At 43.3% G+C, this 18,318-nt stretch overlaps 1 protein-coding gene across 2 annotated transcripts in view; it reads right to left on the reverse strand.

Annotated features, from left to right (window-relative positions):
• Positions 1 to 18,318, reverse strand: part of TNRC6C (trinucleotide repeat containing adaptor 6C) — an 86,790-nt gene that overhangs the window by 28,139 nt on the left and 40,333 nt on the right. Inside the window, exons 1-3 of one of the 2 annotated variants that reach the window (XM_053454165.1) lie at positions 15,155 to 15,732; positions 5,470 to 5,569; positions 5,307 to 5,328 (exon numbers count right to left, since the gene is read on the reverse strand). In XM_053454165.1, coding sequence (XP_053310140.1) covers positions 5,307 to 5,328; positions 5,470 to 5,532 — 85 coding nt within the window. In that variant the 5' untranslated portion in view covers positions 5,533 to 5,569; positions 15,155 to 15,732. Of the gene's footprint in view, positions 1 to 5,306; positions 5,329 to 5,469; positions 5,570 to 15,154; positions 15,733 to 18,318 lie in introns of those variants that run through there. The other variant, XM_053454164.1, reaches the window with a different exon arrangement.

Here is an 18,318-nt window from a genome sequence, read left to right on the forward strand (position 1 = left end):
ATATACGACAAGGGAAGGGATTCTTTACAGTAAGGACAGTAAAGGTTTGGAATTCACTGCCAAGGGGGTGGTGTCAAATACGATGGAGGGTCTGGATTTTTTTTTTTTTTTTTTAGAAAATATTATACAGGGGTATAAGCTATATAATAAATATAAATATTAATAATTAAGAACTTAATGATCCAAAGAGAAATCTGAATGCCTTTTGGAGTCGAGGTGGAATCCCCCCCTCCCTAAAGTGGTAAAAATAAAAAAACTAGCTTAATTAGGATTGGGTTTCTTGCTTTCTTTTGGATCAAAAGCTGGAAGGACAGGTAGAAGGGTTGAGCTTGATAGACTTAGGTCTTTTTTTAACATTTTCTGCAGCACAACTTTCAACTTTTTGTTAGTCTATAGTAGCGTTTGTATGCCCTTTAAAAAACCTTGGGTGGCAGATTAATGTGATAAAGTTTTTTTTTTTATTATTGTTTTGATGAATGCAGAGAACACATTTTTTTAGCACTATTATTATTATTTTTTTTAATTATCAGTGTTTAAAACCATGTAGCTATTAGCTTTCGGAGTACTAAAGCTTTTCATCAAGCTTTGGCCATCATTGCAAAAAAAGAACCCAAACAAATAAATAAAACAAAAAGATTTAGATTTTGTTGTAACAGTAGGAAAAACTCCACGTGCTGTTCAAAAGTTTGGGGGGTAACTACTATAGCTGGAAAGGGTTGATCTTGGATGGGATCTTCATAGGGGTACAGAGGCCCTCTTGCACTCCTGCGTTCACTAATCCGAGTTTAAAAGGCTCGATTGATTTCTCATTCAAACAGCCCAGTGACCCCAAACTTTTGAACGGCGGTGTTTACCTGATCTGTGAAAAATCAAAAAAAAAACCGTATCAGTGGCCGTTTAGTGTTTGAATATTCCCCAAAACGTCACGTGTCGGCTGGCGGTTCTGTCGTCGTAAATGGGGAATAGGATGATACAGCGGAGGGAGCCTCCGGCCCCTGGAGCTCTGACGGCACTTGATTGTCTTTCTTCCCCGAGATCATCACGCCAAGGTATTATTCGTTCCCCGCACTCAGCCATTTCTTCTTCTCACTGACCAATGAGCGTTTGAATTCATTATAGCAAACAGCTATATGCCGGCACCCATTGCTGTCCCGGCACGCAATCAAGTTTCTATTTTTTTCCATTACTTTCTGTAGCGTTAAACCTCTGAACAACAAACGTAATTGCACAATTATAGAATAAAAGAGAAATTCAGTTTAATGATGCCGTTTGGGTTTGTGCTGCCTGGATAGTAAATAAATAGTAAAATAATAAAACTAAAAGGTTAAAACAAAAATACTTATAAAACACACAAAAAGGTGCTGTTACTCGGCCTTTAAAATGAGCCAATGGCAAATTCTGTCAAAGTGCTCTTGATAAAAGCTCCGGGGAGGACTATTAATCAATAATACATCGGGATTATTAATTTGTAGCACTCTATGTCAGATTAAGAAGTCCCGGTGCGCTTCTCATATCACGCTACTCAAAATAAGATATGTTTAACTTGAGAAAGCCTTTCAGAAGCACGTTTAGCTATTGGATGACACCGAATCCCCTATCGCATGTCACTGTATGATCGTAAATAGTATTGGGAACCCCAGGGCGCCTCTCTATTGGGAAGAGGTGAGAGAGAAGACCATGGACGCACTTATAGTTTTTGTAATTTACTTCCAAGCTATGCTTGAGAAGTCCTGAAAGTCTCCACAGTGATATCCTTTCGGAAGACGTCTCCGGGATACACTGTAATAAAACAAGATGTCCAAATGCCTCAATCCAACCCGAAATGCTAGAACATCACAGCCTTTCAAGGGTTTAACAAAGTACACGTGGGATGTTTATTTTAGAGAAGGAGAAATGTTAGAATGCAAGGATATCTCACTTTGCTGGGAGTATAGTAGTGGAACGGTCTCTCAGTAGAGGTGGTAGAGGCTAACGCAGTATGGGAAGTTATGCATTCACGGGACAGGCATAACGCTATCCTGAGACAAAACCAAGGACTGATTAATCAGCAGGCAAATTCTCTGTTTCTATGTTACAAGTGAATACAAAAACAGTCTTTGTCTCTAAGTATGGGGTTCTCTTTACGTATGTAAAGTTGACAACCCTACTATAGAAGAATGCATTTTAAAGTTCTCTGTGTGTAACCTGCGAGTACTTTAATATACATTCTTCCAAAAACACAAGCAATAAAGTACTTACCAGACACAGAATTGGCAGCCATGCCGCAAAACCGCCTTCTTCCTCCGTGACCTGACATTGCTTGCCACTGATTGGCTGCTTGAAGCTGTCAGTCAGTGGCAGGAAAGTGCTCCCATGACTTTACACATAAGCACTGGATCAAACACCAAAACGTAAAGGAACCACAGAGTTGCCGTACGCATTAACCCCTTAATGACAAAGCCCATATATGTACGGGCTCAAAACGCATTGTTTTCAATGGGTTTAGGGACCGCCCATTGTCCTTAAGGGGTTAAAGTCCTTAGGATGGCTGGAGTGCCTTTAATATGACGTTTGGGCCAAGAAAGAGACTGTCTGCGTGCGACGTATTCTGCTACAGCAATATAGTAATCGGATTTGCGAGACTCCGAGGATTTTACTTGGCAGATATCCAAAACTCCACTGAAACATAACTGTTTTTAGGCATTGTCAATGCATCTTGTAACATTTCATACTTACGGCTTCTCGGCCATATCAATTTATTCCGCATTTATTTCCTTTATGTTACACACACGTACATTGTAGGCCATTGCTGGCGGCAAAGCTGATCATACAGTCTAAATAATGCTTCATGCTTTTCTGGCGTAACGGCTTCACTTAGTACAGATGACCACTAAGAGGCAGCATAGCTGCGCATGTAACACCGGGCAAAACACAGGGAAAAACTAAATATGTGGCGGAACAAAAATAAAACAAATCAGTAAGACATTAACCTTATTTCAGGACGCTCAGATAATTAACTTACATCCCATGATTAACAAGCATAAACTCAGTAGGATGGAAACTTAAGTATACCAGTATACAAGTATAACGAGGCCAGTGACTTATTCTGCCCAAAGCCAACCAATGCATCTTAAGGATCATGGCTTGTTCAGCACTCCGTACACCTGCTGACCGCATGGATCTGCAACTATGTCCAAGTTGCTTGGTTCCCGGAAACATGGAAAGCTAGAATTATAAACATACAGAACAGCTTGATAAAAATGACCAGCTGCTGACACGTGTTATGGGTTTATATCCACTGCAAGAATGGCACAAATTATCAAAAAGTTCATTTTCAGTGCATAATGTGTGAAGAGAACGTTCTCCACGTCACCATGCTGTAGCTGATGAATGAAACGAGCACACAGTGTGAATGAAGCACAGATCCCGGATATCCCTTCTAACGAGCTCTTGGAGCAGAATCGTTTGGGAGAGGCACTGCCAACGCACCCAAACAGCCTTTGGGTTTGCCTTTGATCTCTTACGTATTACATTCATTTTCCATTCAGAAAGATGTCTACTTTACGACCTACACACTTCCTAAAACATTTCTACACGGGATACACGTCCGTTCGGTCACAAACCGAGGCTTTAAAGAACACTGCCAGAGTTAAGTACTTAAAGTTTTAGTGCCGACGCAGGAGACGGGCAAGGATCTCACCCCTGAAAGGAAACGCTCGACGGCCGGCAGAGCCTCGTTGATACAGACTTGAAGAAACAAGGCCCATCTGTTGGGTGTTTTCACGCCGGGGGCCACTCCGTCCCCGCGCGACGCCTCTGTATTTGTTGGCTCACTGCACCCGTGCGCTTTTCGTCATATTGTCACCATGGCAACCGTCGGCCGCTCACACGACTATTTAAAAGCCAAAGCCAAATTGACTTATTGCGTGTCACAAACGAGAGATTACTATTTGGCGGTGATTTTCTGCACTAATGTCTAATACAGATACGTCCCGTGATTGAATTACGCTAATTAAACGCCACTCCCAGTTAATCAGACCTCATTAGGACCGGTGTTAAAGGAAATGAAAAGATGTTGTAATAAAAGGGGGCTTTATGAGGGCTGGCGATACTAATGACTTTATTTTAATTGCAATTTACGTGCAGACTATGGCGACAGCTTCTCTTTCAAATCGCGGCAACGCGATCAATTCACCGAATAAGTCATTTTTATGCTTTATCACAGCGTTTAGGGGACAGGCAAGGGCATGCTGTGGGGCAGATTTCTATTAAATCAATGTCATTTTTGGCATTTTTCTGACAGTATAGTTCTGCCTCCCATGCGATCTATATTTACGGCTGGCTTTAAAAAAAAAAAAGAGTCTTAAGGGCTTTCCAAAGCAAAGAGCTCCGCCGTTAACTTACACAGACATTTTTTTTTTAATTATTATTATTTTTACGATGTAACTTGTAATTTAAAATATGGATACTAGACATTTATTACATTTAGATGAGGATCAGTGGCCAGGTTAGTCTACGCTTCGTATTAATGGGACGCTGCGTTCTGTATGTGCGGCTGCCAGGTTGCCCGCTGGCCATGATGGGGAGGGGGGGGAATGACCTAGCTGTTCCTTTGAGGAACTCAGTACTGTGCATTTGCCATAATATCAAGAACATCAATTCATTCTAGAAATCATCGCTATCAAAATATAAAATTGCCCGATCATTTCAGTATTTAATGTTCAGAACAAACATCGTGTTCATAACTCATTATATTGATGGGCTCATATTGTTGCGGGAGGGCTACTCGGGTAAACCGGCTATTCTTCGGCATTTAAGTTCTGACTCTGTTGTTAAACACGGGAGAAGTAATATATAGCAGAAAGCACTTGTCATTTGAGATCCTTTAGAAAATGTAATTATATGAGGTGCACAATCTCTCTGGCTGCGGTTCAGAAAATGTGCCGAGGGTAAATTAAACTATTATAGGCTAATCAGTGTTTTGCGTGGAAAGGTGAAACGTATCTCTGGGCATAATGAATTCTCTGCTGCCCGAGGGACAGACAAAGCACAGGAAAAAAAAAACATGGCTTTTGTGGAAGAGGAGGCTTTAGCGGAAAGGTGGCTATGAAGGAAATGTGTAGAAGATGGATGGCCTGAGGGAGCTGAAAATGGCAGCCATACAAGCATGAAGACCGCAGGCACCCTCGGCTAACGTCTACTGGCCCTGAATTTCAATGAGAGCGGGGACTCGGCCCCTCGCAGCCAGGCTGTCAGACTGAAAGGCAACAGACAGAAAACATGGAACACAACGAGGCGCATGTTGAAAGAGGCAAGTTCTTACTGACCTTTGGTTTTTTGTTCAGCAGCCTAGGGGGGAGAAAAGAAAAAGAAACCCAGATTAAAAGCACAACCGGCTATAGGAACCACATCCTAGATTAGTACTGCTTCGGCCAACAGGCAAAAATAATTACAAAACACCCACCCATATTTAACCAAACTGGCACAAACCTTTTTCTGAGCACCTTCCTTCTTCTTCTTTTCTTCCTGCTTTTTCTTTTTCTTTTCTTCCATCAAATGTTCCTCTTTTTGAGTTTCTTCCTCCTTCTCCCTACAAGAAATGTGGGAAATATTTACGGGAGTTACTCCAAAAACATTAGTTCTGTTAAAAAGTAACCAGAAGCGAGGCAACGAGCTTATTATTCATATACGGCAGATTCTTCCTCATTTTCAGCAAAAATACACAGAACAAATAATATAAAGACATGTTTACCTATATGTCACACCTTGTTTATAAGGCCGTTGGCATAGGGTGGATTTACCCTTGGTGCGCCCCTAAGCCTGAGGCCGCCCTCTCTGTGGCCGCCATCTACAGGGGTCCAGATAGTGAATATATCATATCCAAGTGTGAGTGGGCCTTCCGGGGAGATCAGAGATCTCTCATGTAACCGGCCCATTGAGCAGCAGAGGGCCTGATCACCTAAGTGGGTGCTTTGCCCGCTGGTTTTGCAGCCAAGGGACTGCCACCTATCCCTTAACACGCAGCAGAATGTGCATCTCCTGGAGCACATACATGATACATGAAATCTTGTCAAGCTACTTCGCTGATCCCCGAAAAGAAACATTTAGGTATTTCTCCTTTATGACGAAGGATATAACAGCTAAACCTTAAAACAAACAATCTTTTAGGGAAGAGTCTGGACTCTCTCTTTTATTTAATGTATGCTAGAGTCAATTTTACATAAACATTGTGCAAATTAGTGCGTGCATCTGGAGTTAGAAAGCAAGAATTGGGTCTCATTCCATCTTTACTGAAAGCAGGAAGTGAGTAGTGAGCATACTTAAGTACACTTCCTGTGCATGCTCTGTAGCACTCCCATTTTAACTCATTCGCAAAGGCTGTGCGGTGTGGGGGGGGTTACATTGTTAGATTTTGTCACATACTTAAATGGAGGTTTGAGGGGATATGGCGGCAAAATACGATGTAGCAGAAAGTCAAATAAAATGCAAAAGCTCAGAATGGGTATTAGAGTAATAACACAAGATATTATATTCTAGAATCTATAAACCAGAAAGCTGTGTAATATGTTGGTCAGGTTAGATGTTATACAGAGGATTCTTTGAAATTATCATGTAGGATATGAATCATATGATGTGCTTTTTTTTTTTTAATATATTTAGATCAAAGTTGAATATAAAGTTGAAAAGCATAATATTTTCAGCACTTGGTTCACTCTAAACTAAGACTTTCTTTACAAAATATGTAACCAATCTGGGTATTTGGAGTATTATAGGGACGTGTATTTATTGTACTGACTTAATCTTAAGCAGCGATGCAGTTTTAGTCATTCTTGTTTATTGAATTTGTATGTTCATTTCATTACTATAATTATCAAATTTTACGGTAAATGTCTTGTTCCAGTACAGTTACACGCCGAATGCAATAATTCACCAAATACTGCAGTAGAAATACAATCTGTTGATTTCATAGTTTAAAAAACATTGAGATAAATATAGATATATATATTTAACACCCTGGTTATACATAGCATCATCACATTGTATAAGCTAAACCAACCGGACAATCACTTATTTTCCATTCTCTGATTGATATCCATGTTGCTTTCCCACCTGTATATACATTTATAATATAATAACATGTCGCTGGCCAGCCATCAGACTGAAGGACTGGGATTGATAGAGGAGTAAAATGGGTGTTTAAGTGACAGAGAGGGTAAGAGAAGGCCAGACTAGAACCGAAAGCTGAAAAGATCAGATCAGTAATAAACAAAGGTCCGCAGGGAGCTTTAGCAATCGTGTCCGATGGGGACGAGGAGATACGATATGGACGAGGAGATGGGATATGTGATCCTGCAGTACGTCGCATACAAGCGAAGGGGAAAGCTTAAACCCGCATTCTCTGCCTGTCAGTACTGAGATTTGTCTCACGCACGCTCTATCTAGCATTCTGGTTTTAGGTTGTAGTCATTTATAGGTCCCACCGCTACATGACTGATCAAAATAGGAGATTACGTCTCATTCACACAAGGATGAAATCTAAAGAAATCTAAAAATATATATATAAAAAAAAAAAATATACCCTCTATCTCCAAAATGCCCCCCCCCGACTACATTCCCATAGTCTTTAGATTGTTGATCATGAGTAGTTGTTAACACATGTAAGGTGGGGAATCAGTCGTATGAAATTCCAACAACGAGATATTTCACTAAAGGTAAAGTTGTCAGGAGACTTCAATGGATAAGGAGACTTTGGAGAAATCTCACCGACTCCTGTAGCAGCTCAAGGGGGTTTGATTTTCAAAACGTATCGTGAAGTCAGTGAGTTGAAACCACACATCTCCTCCTTTTAGTGAGTTTTAGCGCCTTCACTCTACGCCAGTATTGAAGGTCCAAGCCCAGTGAGCTCTGCTGTAGGAAGAAGGCGCAGTTGGACAGTGTGCGGGGGAGTTGTGGTTTTACTTCCCTAGCTTCGCTGTTCAGTATGAAGGACCAACACTAGTGTGTGAAGGGCTGTGCCGGCCCTGTATAATTTATAATTCAATATGTAAGAAGACTTAGGAAATCTCACAGATGTAACTATGCATTAGACAGGGCCTGCTAAGCCTCTCCTCCAGCAGAAACTCACTGGGGTTGGCTTTATAAAACATCTAGTGAAGGAGCTGATTCATAGCTCTCCAACAAACACTCATGCGAACACTCTCGTTAGTGAATGAACCCACTGTCATTCATGGATGATGATTACCAGGTCAGGGTCCTTACAGTGACAAAGAAATCAAGAATCCGAAAACTCTCAAGACTTACAAGATGTTTGTTTTCTTCAGGGAATAACAATGACGGAACAAAGATTTCTGTCTATGTGACAAGTACAGGCTCTGGTCTGGATAGATGGTTACTTGATTAGGTTACAGAGAGAGGAACCCATCTTAAGTATGCCTGAAGAATGCGCCCAAGTGTCCCGTAAGCTTGTGCTTACCAACCATTTAAGGTATCATTTCTATTCCACTTTTGGGATTTTTCTCTTCAATTTAACAACCTTGACTCTTGATTAGCATATAAACAAAAATATGTATACATCCATACCTTAGATGCAGAAACAAACGAGATACGTGGTTAAAAGCCCTTCCATCGCGCCACTCCAAAGCTTTCATATTAGTCTGCGACGGCCAAGTGCATGGACAGCTTTGGGCTAATTTATATTGAATGAAGAAGCCAGACAGTAACAGCCCCTCCTGTAGAACTACGGCTCCCAGCTAGATGCCCAGACCAGGGTGTGCAGAATTTTAAAGTTAGCTTTGAGAGGGTGGGGTAGATAAAATAAGGTACATTTTGGGAGCCATACACCAGTTTTAATAATTTGTTGAAATTGTTGTAATTATAACACAATGTTCATTTTGATGATTTAATAATACTTTCTTTTTGTTGCTTTTTATTTTACGGTGTAGATTGCAACAGTAGCTAAACGTCTGCGGCCTGGAGAAGGGATTAAACATGTGAAGACTCGTTCGTAGTTTGCACAGCTGGGCACAATGGGAGACTACCTGGGTATGCAGCCATGTAAATTACCATTATTATCTTTTCCTTATATTGTGCCAACAATATGCACAGCACTTCTAACAGTTGATACATCCAAAGGGTATAACAAAACTAGAATGGAAGACGAGTGTCTACATTAGGTGAAGAAGGCCCTCTTGATGCTTAGTTTCAGACTTTGTGACATGGTCTTCAGCCCTTCAATGAATTATGCTTGCAGAGAACATACAAGACAAGGTTTGCTCTTGAAGGTAAAGGTAGTGATATTTAACCTACATCTGCTGGGGGAGCATGGCATGGCTGTCAGTTAAGTTACCAAGGTCAATCCAAGCCTTTCCTCCCTATGCGATTCTTTCACGGCTTTCCGTCCTTTACTGTGTTACAGAAATAAATCACGGCCCTGGAGAAGGGCACAGAGCGCAATTTGCTGCACGTCATATATAAAAGCAGAGAAGACAACAAAAAACCCTCATGTAACTACAGCGTGGAGAGAATAAGATACCAACAATTACAACAAAGACCAACCTTTCTGTTCATACAATAAACTCCCGGGGAAGTCATAATAAAAGTCTTCTTTAAAGTGTTGGACCACAGAAGCCAAACTTCTGGCTTCTATGAATATTAGCTGCTGCCAGAGGTGGCTCTAGGTTTTAGGGGCCATACGGGAAAAGGTTTGGGGATCACATATATAATGCCAGTGAATAATTATACATATAATAAACATATAGTAACCCAGGGCTTGACAAATTTGTTGTGAATCTAGGCGCCAGGTAAAAATGTTAGGAGATTTTTTTAAACTAACAGTTGGTCAGGAGTGATCTGATCATCATCAGCCCACTTACTAAACTCACAGCATTTGACCTGGAAGCACCTGGGACTTTCAGGTCAGTGCTGTTTTTTTTAAAATTATTATTATTATTTTTAACTCTTTCGATGCTGATGTTCCATTGGAGCACAGCATTGACTGATATTTAGTCCCCACAAGCTTGTGGGGACAAATGTTAACCCCTGCAATGCCACGAATGTGTCATACACAATTGTGACATTGAAGGGGTTATCGCTGCACTGTCGCTCTCATGGAGCGATCAGGCAGCAGGGGGGTGTTGGGGCTGGTCTCCACACTCACGTGGAGACCAAAGAACCCTCTCCCCTGTCCCTGAAGCTGCCTATGGCAGCTGGGAAGCAATGGCTGGTCTATAGAACAGCCATTGCAGGGGGTAGTCTCTGATGACTGCTGTAGGCGTCCATGCCTACAGGAATCATCAAAGGGCTTGTGGGGGCTCGTTTTTGCTGTTGCTAGTCTGCCTGGGCTTCCAGGCAGACCACCAGCAGCAGAGCCCCTTACAAAACGGGAATTAACCCCTAAATGCCGCGATCGCGGCATTAAAGGGGTTAACGCTGCACTGTCGCTCTCATGGAGCGATCAGGCAGCTGGGGGGTGTTGGGTCAGGTCCCCACACTTGTGTGGGGACCCAATCAACACACAGCCTCCTTCCTTGAAGCTGCCTGCGGCAGCTGAAAACGCGATTGCTGGTTTTGCAGCAACCACGTTTTCAGCCTACAGGATCACTCCGTGGGAGTGATCTCAGGCTCGGGGGCGGCTCGAAGTGGCTGGCAGCGCCCCCGTGTGGTGACTCAGCCTCTTACATCCACATTTTTTTCTGGATGTAAGAGGCTGACAAAACCTAGGCACCAGGACAAAATTCTCTGTCGCCATGGCGACCTGGCGCCTGGGATTTGTCGAGCCCTGTAGTAACCCAATACTTATGATCACAAGCTTCTTTAAAGATTTTGAAGTGATTCTGTGGGAAATTTTCCCCCATTCATCCAGTAGAGCTTTTTCGAGGCCAGCCACTGATGTTGGACGAGATGGCCCGGCTCGCAATCTCTGATCTCAAAGGAGTTTGTTGGGGTTGAGGTCAGGGCCATGTGTGGCCAGTCAAGCTCTTCCACAACAAGCTTATGGACCTTGCTTTGTGCACTGGGGCACAGTCATACTGGAATAGGAAAGGGTCTTCCCGCAAAGTTGGAAGCGTAGCATTGCCCAAAGTGCCTTAACATTACCCATTAGCATTAACATTACCCTTTAACGGAACTAAGCCCCAGACCATTATCCTGCCTCCACCAGAGTTACAGTAGAGACTATGCCTTCCATAAGGTAGCGTTCTCCTGGTGTCCGCCAAACCACCAGACTTCCAGATGGTGAAGCTTCATTGATCACTCCAGATAACATATTTCCACTGCTCCAGACTCCAGTGGCACTGTGCTTTACACCACTCCAGACGACGCTTGGTATAGGAGGGGTGTCCCAATACTTTTGTCCACAAAGTGTACATCCACACAATATTTTAACTGGCTTAACCCATAAAAATAATAGATGAAGATCTTCACATTTTTCTATCCAATGGATCATCACAAGTTCTACACGTAATAGCGTAAGCTTACTTAGTATGTTCGGCTAGTAAAGGCACTGCTGCTGAATGTGTCCAACATATCAAGTCGTGCAAAACCACGAGTAGCGGGCATATGGCTCTGCCACGATACGCAAGGCTATCAGATATGGCCCTGTTACAACTATATGCATGAACACGCAAGAATTAGGTTTTGATATATTGCTGTATGGCAACCCTTTTAAGCCAGATTCCAATAAAAATATTATTTATTATTATAAAAAACATTTGCAATAATAACTAAATGTTTCATTACATAGATGAAGATATCTACCAAATTGCACGCCTTTCATGTTGGAAAACATTAATCTGGTATTAAACTAATAGGTGTGTTGTTCGGACAAAACAGAAACGTAGAATTTAATGGCAGGTAATTCTGCTCTGCCCGTATTTCCCAGTGTAGAGACTCACTTGCCCCTCAACAACCGACTAGATTGTAAGCTCCTAAGAGCAGGGCCCTTTCTCCTTTTGTACCAGTTTGTCATTGTCTGATTTTAACTTATTTTACTGACGCTGTTGTAACTGCGCTATGGAATCTGCTGGCGCTATATAAATTAATGTCATGTCTTAGTTTCAGGATAGCTTTATGCTTATCCCACACACGTTTCCACTTCAGCTGGGAGGCTGTTCCATTTATCTACCACCCTCCCTACATCAGATGGTTCTCATCTGCCATCACATTCTAGGTTTCAATCAGGGAAATAAAGACGTTTCATTTGCAAAACAGCAGAAATTCGGGACGGCTTTAATTGCTCTACAATGGATCAAGTTATACGGCCTCGGTGAAAGTAAGAGTTTTTCCACGTATGCGCACACAGCTGGAAACAGATCACAGTCCGGGAGGGGATTCCAAACCAAATCAACGTGTAGTACATGAGAAAATTAAAGGGACAGAGGGGTAAAAAATATCTGTATTCAAGCAGGGCATAGCCAGAATCCAGGGCGGTATACATTAGAACGTGGAAGACAATGTAAGGCTTTGCAGCGCAGCAATTAATAGACATAAATAGACGCTGTGTTTTTCAAAACATATCGCGACTTCTCAGGAGATTCCCGTCTGACTTTCTGCAATTTAGGGATTAAGGAGGCTGTGGAGCTTCGGAAGGAAATATTCTATTTTTACCTCGAAACGCTAGCTGGGGTATCAGAGACTGCCCACGAGACTCCGCTGAACACAGTCATTTTCACACACTTGGTGTTAGTAGGTGTGTGTGTGTGTGTGTGTGTGTGTGTGTGCGTTCGCGAGGCCACACAAGATCACACACAGCTTTTAGCGTGAAACCTTTTTAACAGATAAGCCCCGTGCGGCCAGAAACGCAAAAGGCTCTACAGTGTGGAAGAAGGTCTAGGATGACCCGACAGAACGCATATCTCAATGAGGTGAGCCGAGCACTGTCACTGATTAAAGGGCGCTTTAAAGCCTGTGATAGCTGTGTGAACCCATAGCATTTTCATGGTGCCCCCCCCCCTTTCAAATGCATAGGGGATTCGACAGATTATCATCTCATATGCCCCTGCCTGGCGTTATTGAGTTTGGCCAAACACACCTCTCCCTGCCCGGCATATACTCATCTCCAGTAACATCCAGCACCGGCGCTGGGAACTCTGAAGGCGAGGGGGGTCTAGTCAGACCCCCATGCACATGCGTGGCAAGCGCTCTCCCATTGCTTTCAATAGGAGCGATTTCCTGCCACGGACTACGAGGAAATGGATCTTCAGTGCCCGGTGTCCCTTTAACTATGGCGGTCTAACTCAGATGTTCTTGCAAGAAAAAGCCACTTGGGTTGGCATTCCATAGGTCAGGGCCGTCCAACGTGCGGCCCTCCAGCTGCTGCAGGACTACATCTCCCATACTCCTCAGCCAGCCCCTCAGCCGAAAGAGCATTATGGGAGATGTAGTCCTGCAGCAGCTGGAGGGCCGCACGTTGGACGCCTCTGCCATAGGTGAATTGGTGAATTGACTGAACCCCCTGACAAGCACCCATTTTATTGAATAAACACTTGACTTTACATGCAGTAATGATAGGGCTCCTGATGTTAATGAAGGGCTACAACCGGTCACATGACCCGCTGTCCCCCACCTGAGAGGTGTGAAGGAGGGCAGGAGCACCTGGACAGGAGGAGAGGACAAGCATTGCAACGCCAGTAACTAACATTACGAGACCTTTCAGAGAATAAAATATTTCAATCATTAAAAAACATCCTACTTAAAGTTTGGTGAAACTTTTCCTTTGGCAAACATTCAAAATTCCAAAGGAAAAGCCTCTCTTTCCGTATAGCCGCATTGTTAAATTATCGCGTGACACCAAAAATAATAATAAAAATATAAACAATAATTCCACTTGCTTTTGTCGTGGATACTAAATGAAAGAACTAGGACTGTGAAACCAAGCTTTGTAAAATCAAAGAGAGTAAGAACACACAAACTGATGCCAACACTTTGCTTAAAATATGCCGTTTCAACAACAAAACACATGCTAAAAACAACATGTAAATTTATTTTGAGTTTGTGTACCCAAAAATGGAGAAATGTCAGCTCTATTAACATAATGTATGGGAATCTGATGGCAGGTAATATCCAGTGGGCCCACCAAGGCATCCCATTAACCAGTCCTTGATTTATAATAGCATTAGCCCTGTCACAAACATTTTAGACTACCTCACTCTATTAGCATCTACCACTTCTGCTGGTTGGCTGTTCAACTTATCTACCTCCCTCTCAACAAAGTCAACCTTCCTTACATCTAAGCGTCTGACCCCGTAGTTCCACACGATGACCTCTTGTTTAAACATGTATGCTTCTTACAAATAAACTTCCCTCCTGGACTTAGATCCCTATATGTATTAAAGGCGCATATCCCATCCTCTCTCTTTTTTCCTCCAACACATACATATTACCGAGGATAAAGAAGTTTGCTCTACAGCAGAGATCTGTAGGGATTGTCTGAGCCTGGCATTAACTCATATATCTAATGGACATTGTGTGAGCACCTTAATCAGCACTTTTATGCGACAGAATAAACAGATTAAACAAGTGACACGTATTATACAATGAAAAACCAAAGTTACTTTAATTATGATCTCTTGATTCGTGTGATAGCCCATGATTCACAATCTGGCGAGGGGCTCATATTGATCGTGCCATATGTAGATCACTGTATATATAATGTATACACATAGATCATAGAGTCACCTGCACAATATCCCAGAGACCCCTATAGAAGTCATGCTTTCACCTGCGGCACCTATCCTGCTCCATCAATGGCATTTAAACTTGTGATTAGGAATGAGAGGCGGGGACAGCAGTGACAGCCAAGAAAGCTGTCAATTTACACCCAGCTGCACATGTACAGCGCTGAGTGCTCAATACAGAGGGATCAGGAGACAGCCCCAATCCTGTGACTTTATTAACATTTAAAAACGTTGGCTAAAAGATCACGGATTACGTCACGGATGTCAGATTTAATTAACGAGTTAAAGATTATAGGGGCATCATGTATAACGAGGAACATTAGGCTATAGATTAAACATCTAGACAGGTGGATCACGCAGGTAGACTAGATAGGTAGATAGATTAGATCGGTGGATTAGATAGGTAGGTAGATTAAATAGATTAGTTAGATGGCTGTAGACACATATTCACATTCATTCACCAGGAGCCATCTGCGCAGTGTCGTGGCTCTTGGCGGCGGTACCTGTTCTCCTCTCCTCGCAGCTCGGGCTTGCACTATCCGGCTAGGTGGAGGCTCGGTCTCGGCCGCCAGCTCCCTATGGTCCCTCGACCGCTGAGTTCTCCTCTTCAGAGGCACGGTGAGGAGGAGGGGACCCCTGAGACACTCGGAGGGATCCAGCGAGGCCGGAAGGTAAGGGGCAGCGCCAGGCCAGTCCCGCAGAAGGAGAAGTCCGGGCTCAGCCAGGTGGAGACTGCTGGCAGCACAGTCGCTGATTAACGGAAAAAACAATCCCCGACTCTCAGTGCCGCTCCCCCGGGACACGTCCACGATCCCTACGCAGTACGCTGTTGACCCCCGTAGGGTGCGAGCAGAGGATCCGGTGGCACTGGAGATTATGGGGGAGAGGGCTTCCTCGCCAGTGAGGTGAATATTCGGCTGCTGTCACCCTCCCGTTTCTCTACAGAGCGCTTACGCGGATCCGCTGACAGGAGACAGAAGATGGGCAGTTGCGGCCATTTTGTTGCTAACTGACAAGAATCCCTGGCGAGGGGCGTGGTTAGGCAAATAAAGCTTAAGCCAAAGAGAACATCAACACATCGATTGGCCGGAATTGTGGAAAATAGGCGGGAGAAGCCTGTGGGCGGGGAGTGTGGGCGGTTAGGGGCCTCGCGCTTGGCCGTGTACGCTCTAGAAGTGTAACACGGGGGCGTTTCTGGCTTGTTGACATTGCTTAGCCTCCAGTGGGCGTGGTCACCCAGCCAAAATAAAAATATACCCAATCCCGACTCGCCTCCAGTAGTTTCCCTAGCGATGCAGGGTGGCGGGTGAGCCGCTTACACATGTTAAAGGTCTCATGTTGGGCAGTAGCCATGCACTCGGGGCAATTAAAAGCGCTGTTATTGTATAGTCACCCCTAACACTCTTATCGGTTGTATGCAAGGATCACCGAGTGGTCACTGGGAGCGCCTGTTGCTCAGACCCCCTAAACCCTTTGATGGACAAGCTGTGATCCATCCTCTCATGTTTAATAAACTATAATAATTTATCATAGCGCAGCATACATTTTAAACAGACGTAACGACATATTGTAACAAAAGAGAAAACCATCCGATAAAGTAATATTTCACCGAGAAATTGATAGCGTATACGTAATGCGATAAGTGCCGGCCTTACAGATTCAGTGTTACAGTTTTAGAAGGCACCCTATGTGTGAGCAGATATTGCGGGCAACTCATTGGAGACATAACTATGGCTACTTCTAAGCGCGTCTCTTCTATTAACCCCTTCCCTCTCTTTCTCTTCATGAATATGTAACCCAGGCTCTGCGTGGGGGTCCGTAAGAAGCACCCTGCTAAGCACCTTTGCTGCTCCTGGCACTCCAGTCTTGCTCGCCAACATGGCAGCACCCCGAGGGTCTTTGCTCCAATCTCAGGGTCACACAGTGTGGAGCTGTTTTCCGTTCACACTCTACATTGATCTCTAGATCGTAAGCTTGCGAACCGGGCCCTCTCTCCCTTATGTATCGGTTTGTCTGTCAATCCTAGTCTTGTCATATCCCTGAATGTATGTATTGTAAGGAGCTCTGCGTACATTTTTAGCGCTATAAAAATAAAAGGATAATCTGATAATATCTAAGACTCATAATTATCACTTGAGCCACCGGTATGTTATGGTTGGTATACCTGCTTGAATGCACGTGGCTCAGTTAAGTGTATATTTAATGATACTGGAAACTTTGTGTATTTGATTCATGACATTTGCCTTGTAACTACATAGAATATTCATGGGCTATTAAAGGGTTAATTCTTAGAGTCTCGGGGAGAGAGCCCTGTTTAGAAAGTCCCCTGGGACTTTTAAGAACTCAGTGTGACCCTGGCTTACAATTTGCAACCCAACTCGCTATAAATCATTCTTTTAAAAATTATATTAAATTGTTCCTTAATGACAACAGAATTCCGCAATAATTATTAAAACAGACATCTGACTTCCCAACTTCACAACTTCACAAGCAACACATCCCACAGTGCAACCTTTGCCCCCAAACACGCTGCCTGTGCCATCTTTGCCCCGCAATCAACCTTTTTGTGCCATTTCTGCCCCCCAAAACAGCCTGCCTATCCCATTTTTGCCCCCAAACAACCCACATGTGCCACTTTTGCCCCCAAGAGGCTCCCTGTGCCATTGTTGCTGCCAAACAGCCTGCCTGTACCATTTCTTCCCTGCAGCCTACCTGTGGCATCTTTGCCACCCCAAAAACTTATACATCCATGACAGGCCATCAGAGGATGGTAATAAGGGGATAGTGGGAGATTAAATATGGCAGGTATCATTGAAAAATGGGAACCTATTACTAGTTCACCCACTGAAAGCCTTTCCATCTTATCTTGAAATATCTGGCCTGATCTCATTGTTTTGTTTTTCAAGACACCTGACGAGTGACTACATAGAATAGGACTAGTCAAATGATGCTAATCCGTTAATAATCGTTAGCAGTGCTGGGTATCTGCTTATGGGGACACGCAAAAGCAGTGATCCAAAACGAATAGGCCAAAAAACGAGCCAAACCAGTAGAGAAGTGCAAGATTTTCAAATTAGAAACAATGTAAGATTATGTATCCATTGAAAAGACAAAACTGGGATTCACACATAGACGATTCCTCAATGTTTACAAGAATCATAGGAAAGCGATCCACAAGGTCAGTAAGAAGCCCTAAGAGTTAGAGATTAACATGCGGAAGAGAACATTCGAGGGATTAAATGTATTAGAAAGCATATTCAATCAATTTCAATCTGGTTGATGTTCAACCACACGTATGAAGCAATGTCCTGGTAGAAGAAGCACAATGATGAATGAGGAAATTAAGAGGCACATGGTTAGCAATGGGGTCTCTGCTTGTATATGTTTCATTAAACTCACTTGTAAGAATACGGAGGATATTATTACCGTATTTGCTCGATTATAAGACGAGGTTTTTTTCAGAGCAAATGCTCTGAAAAATACCCCTCGTCTTCTAATCGGGGTCGTCTTCTAATCAGACCTCAAATAGAGGTCTGATTAGGAGACTGAGATCCAGATCCCCCGCACCGCTGCAGGGGACCTGGATCCTCCTGTCTCACCCGACCCCCCCCCATCATACACACACTTACCGGTGCTTCCTGCTGTGTTGCCGGGGCAGCGGGTTGAC

This window comes from Spea bombifrons, chromosome 13, assembly GCF_027358695.1.
Source record: "Spea bombifrons isolate aSpeBom1 chromosome 13, aSpeBom1.2.pri, whole genome shotgun sequence".
In the NCBI taxonomy this organism is placed as follows: Eukaryota; Metazoa; Chordata; class Amphibia; order Anura; family Pelobatidae; genus Spea; species Spea bombifrons.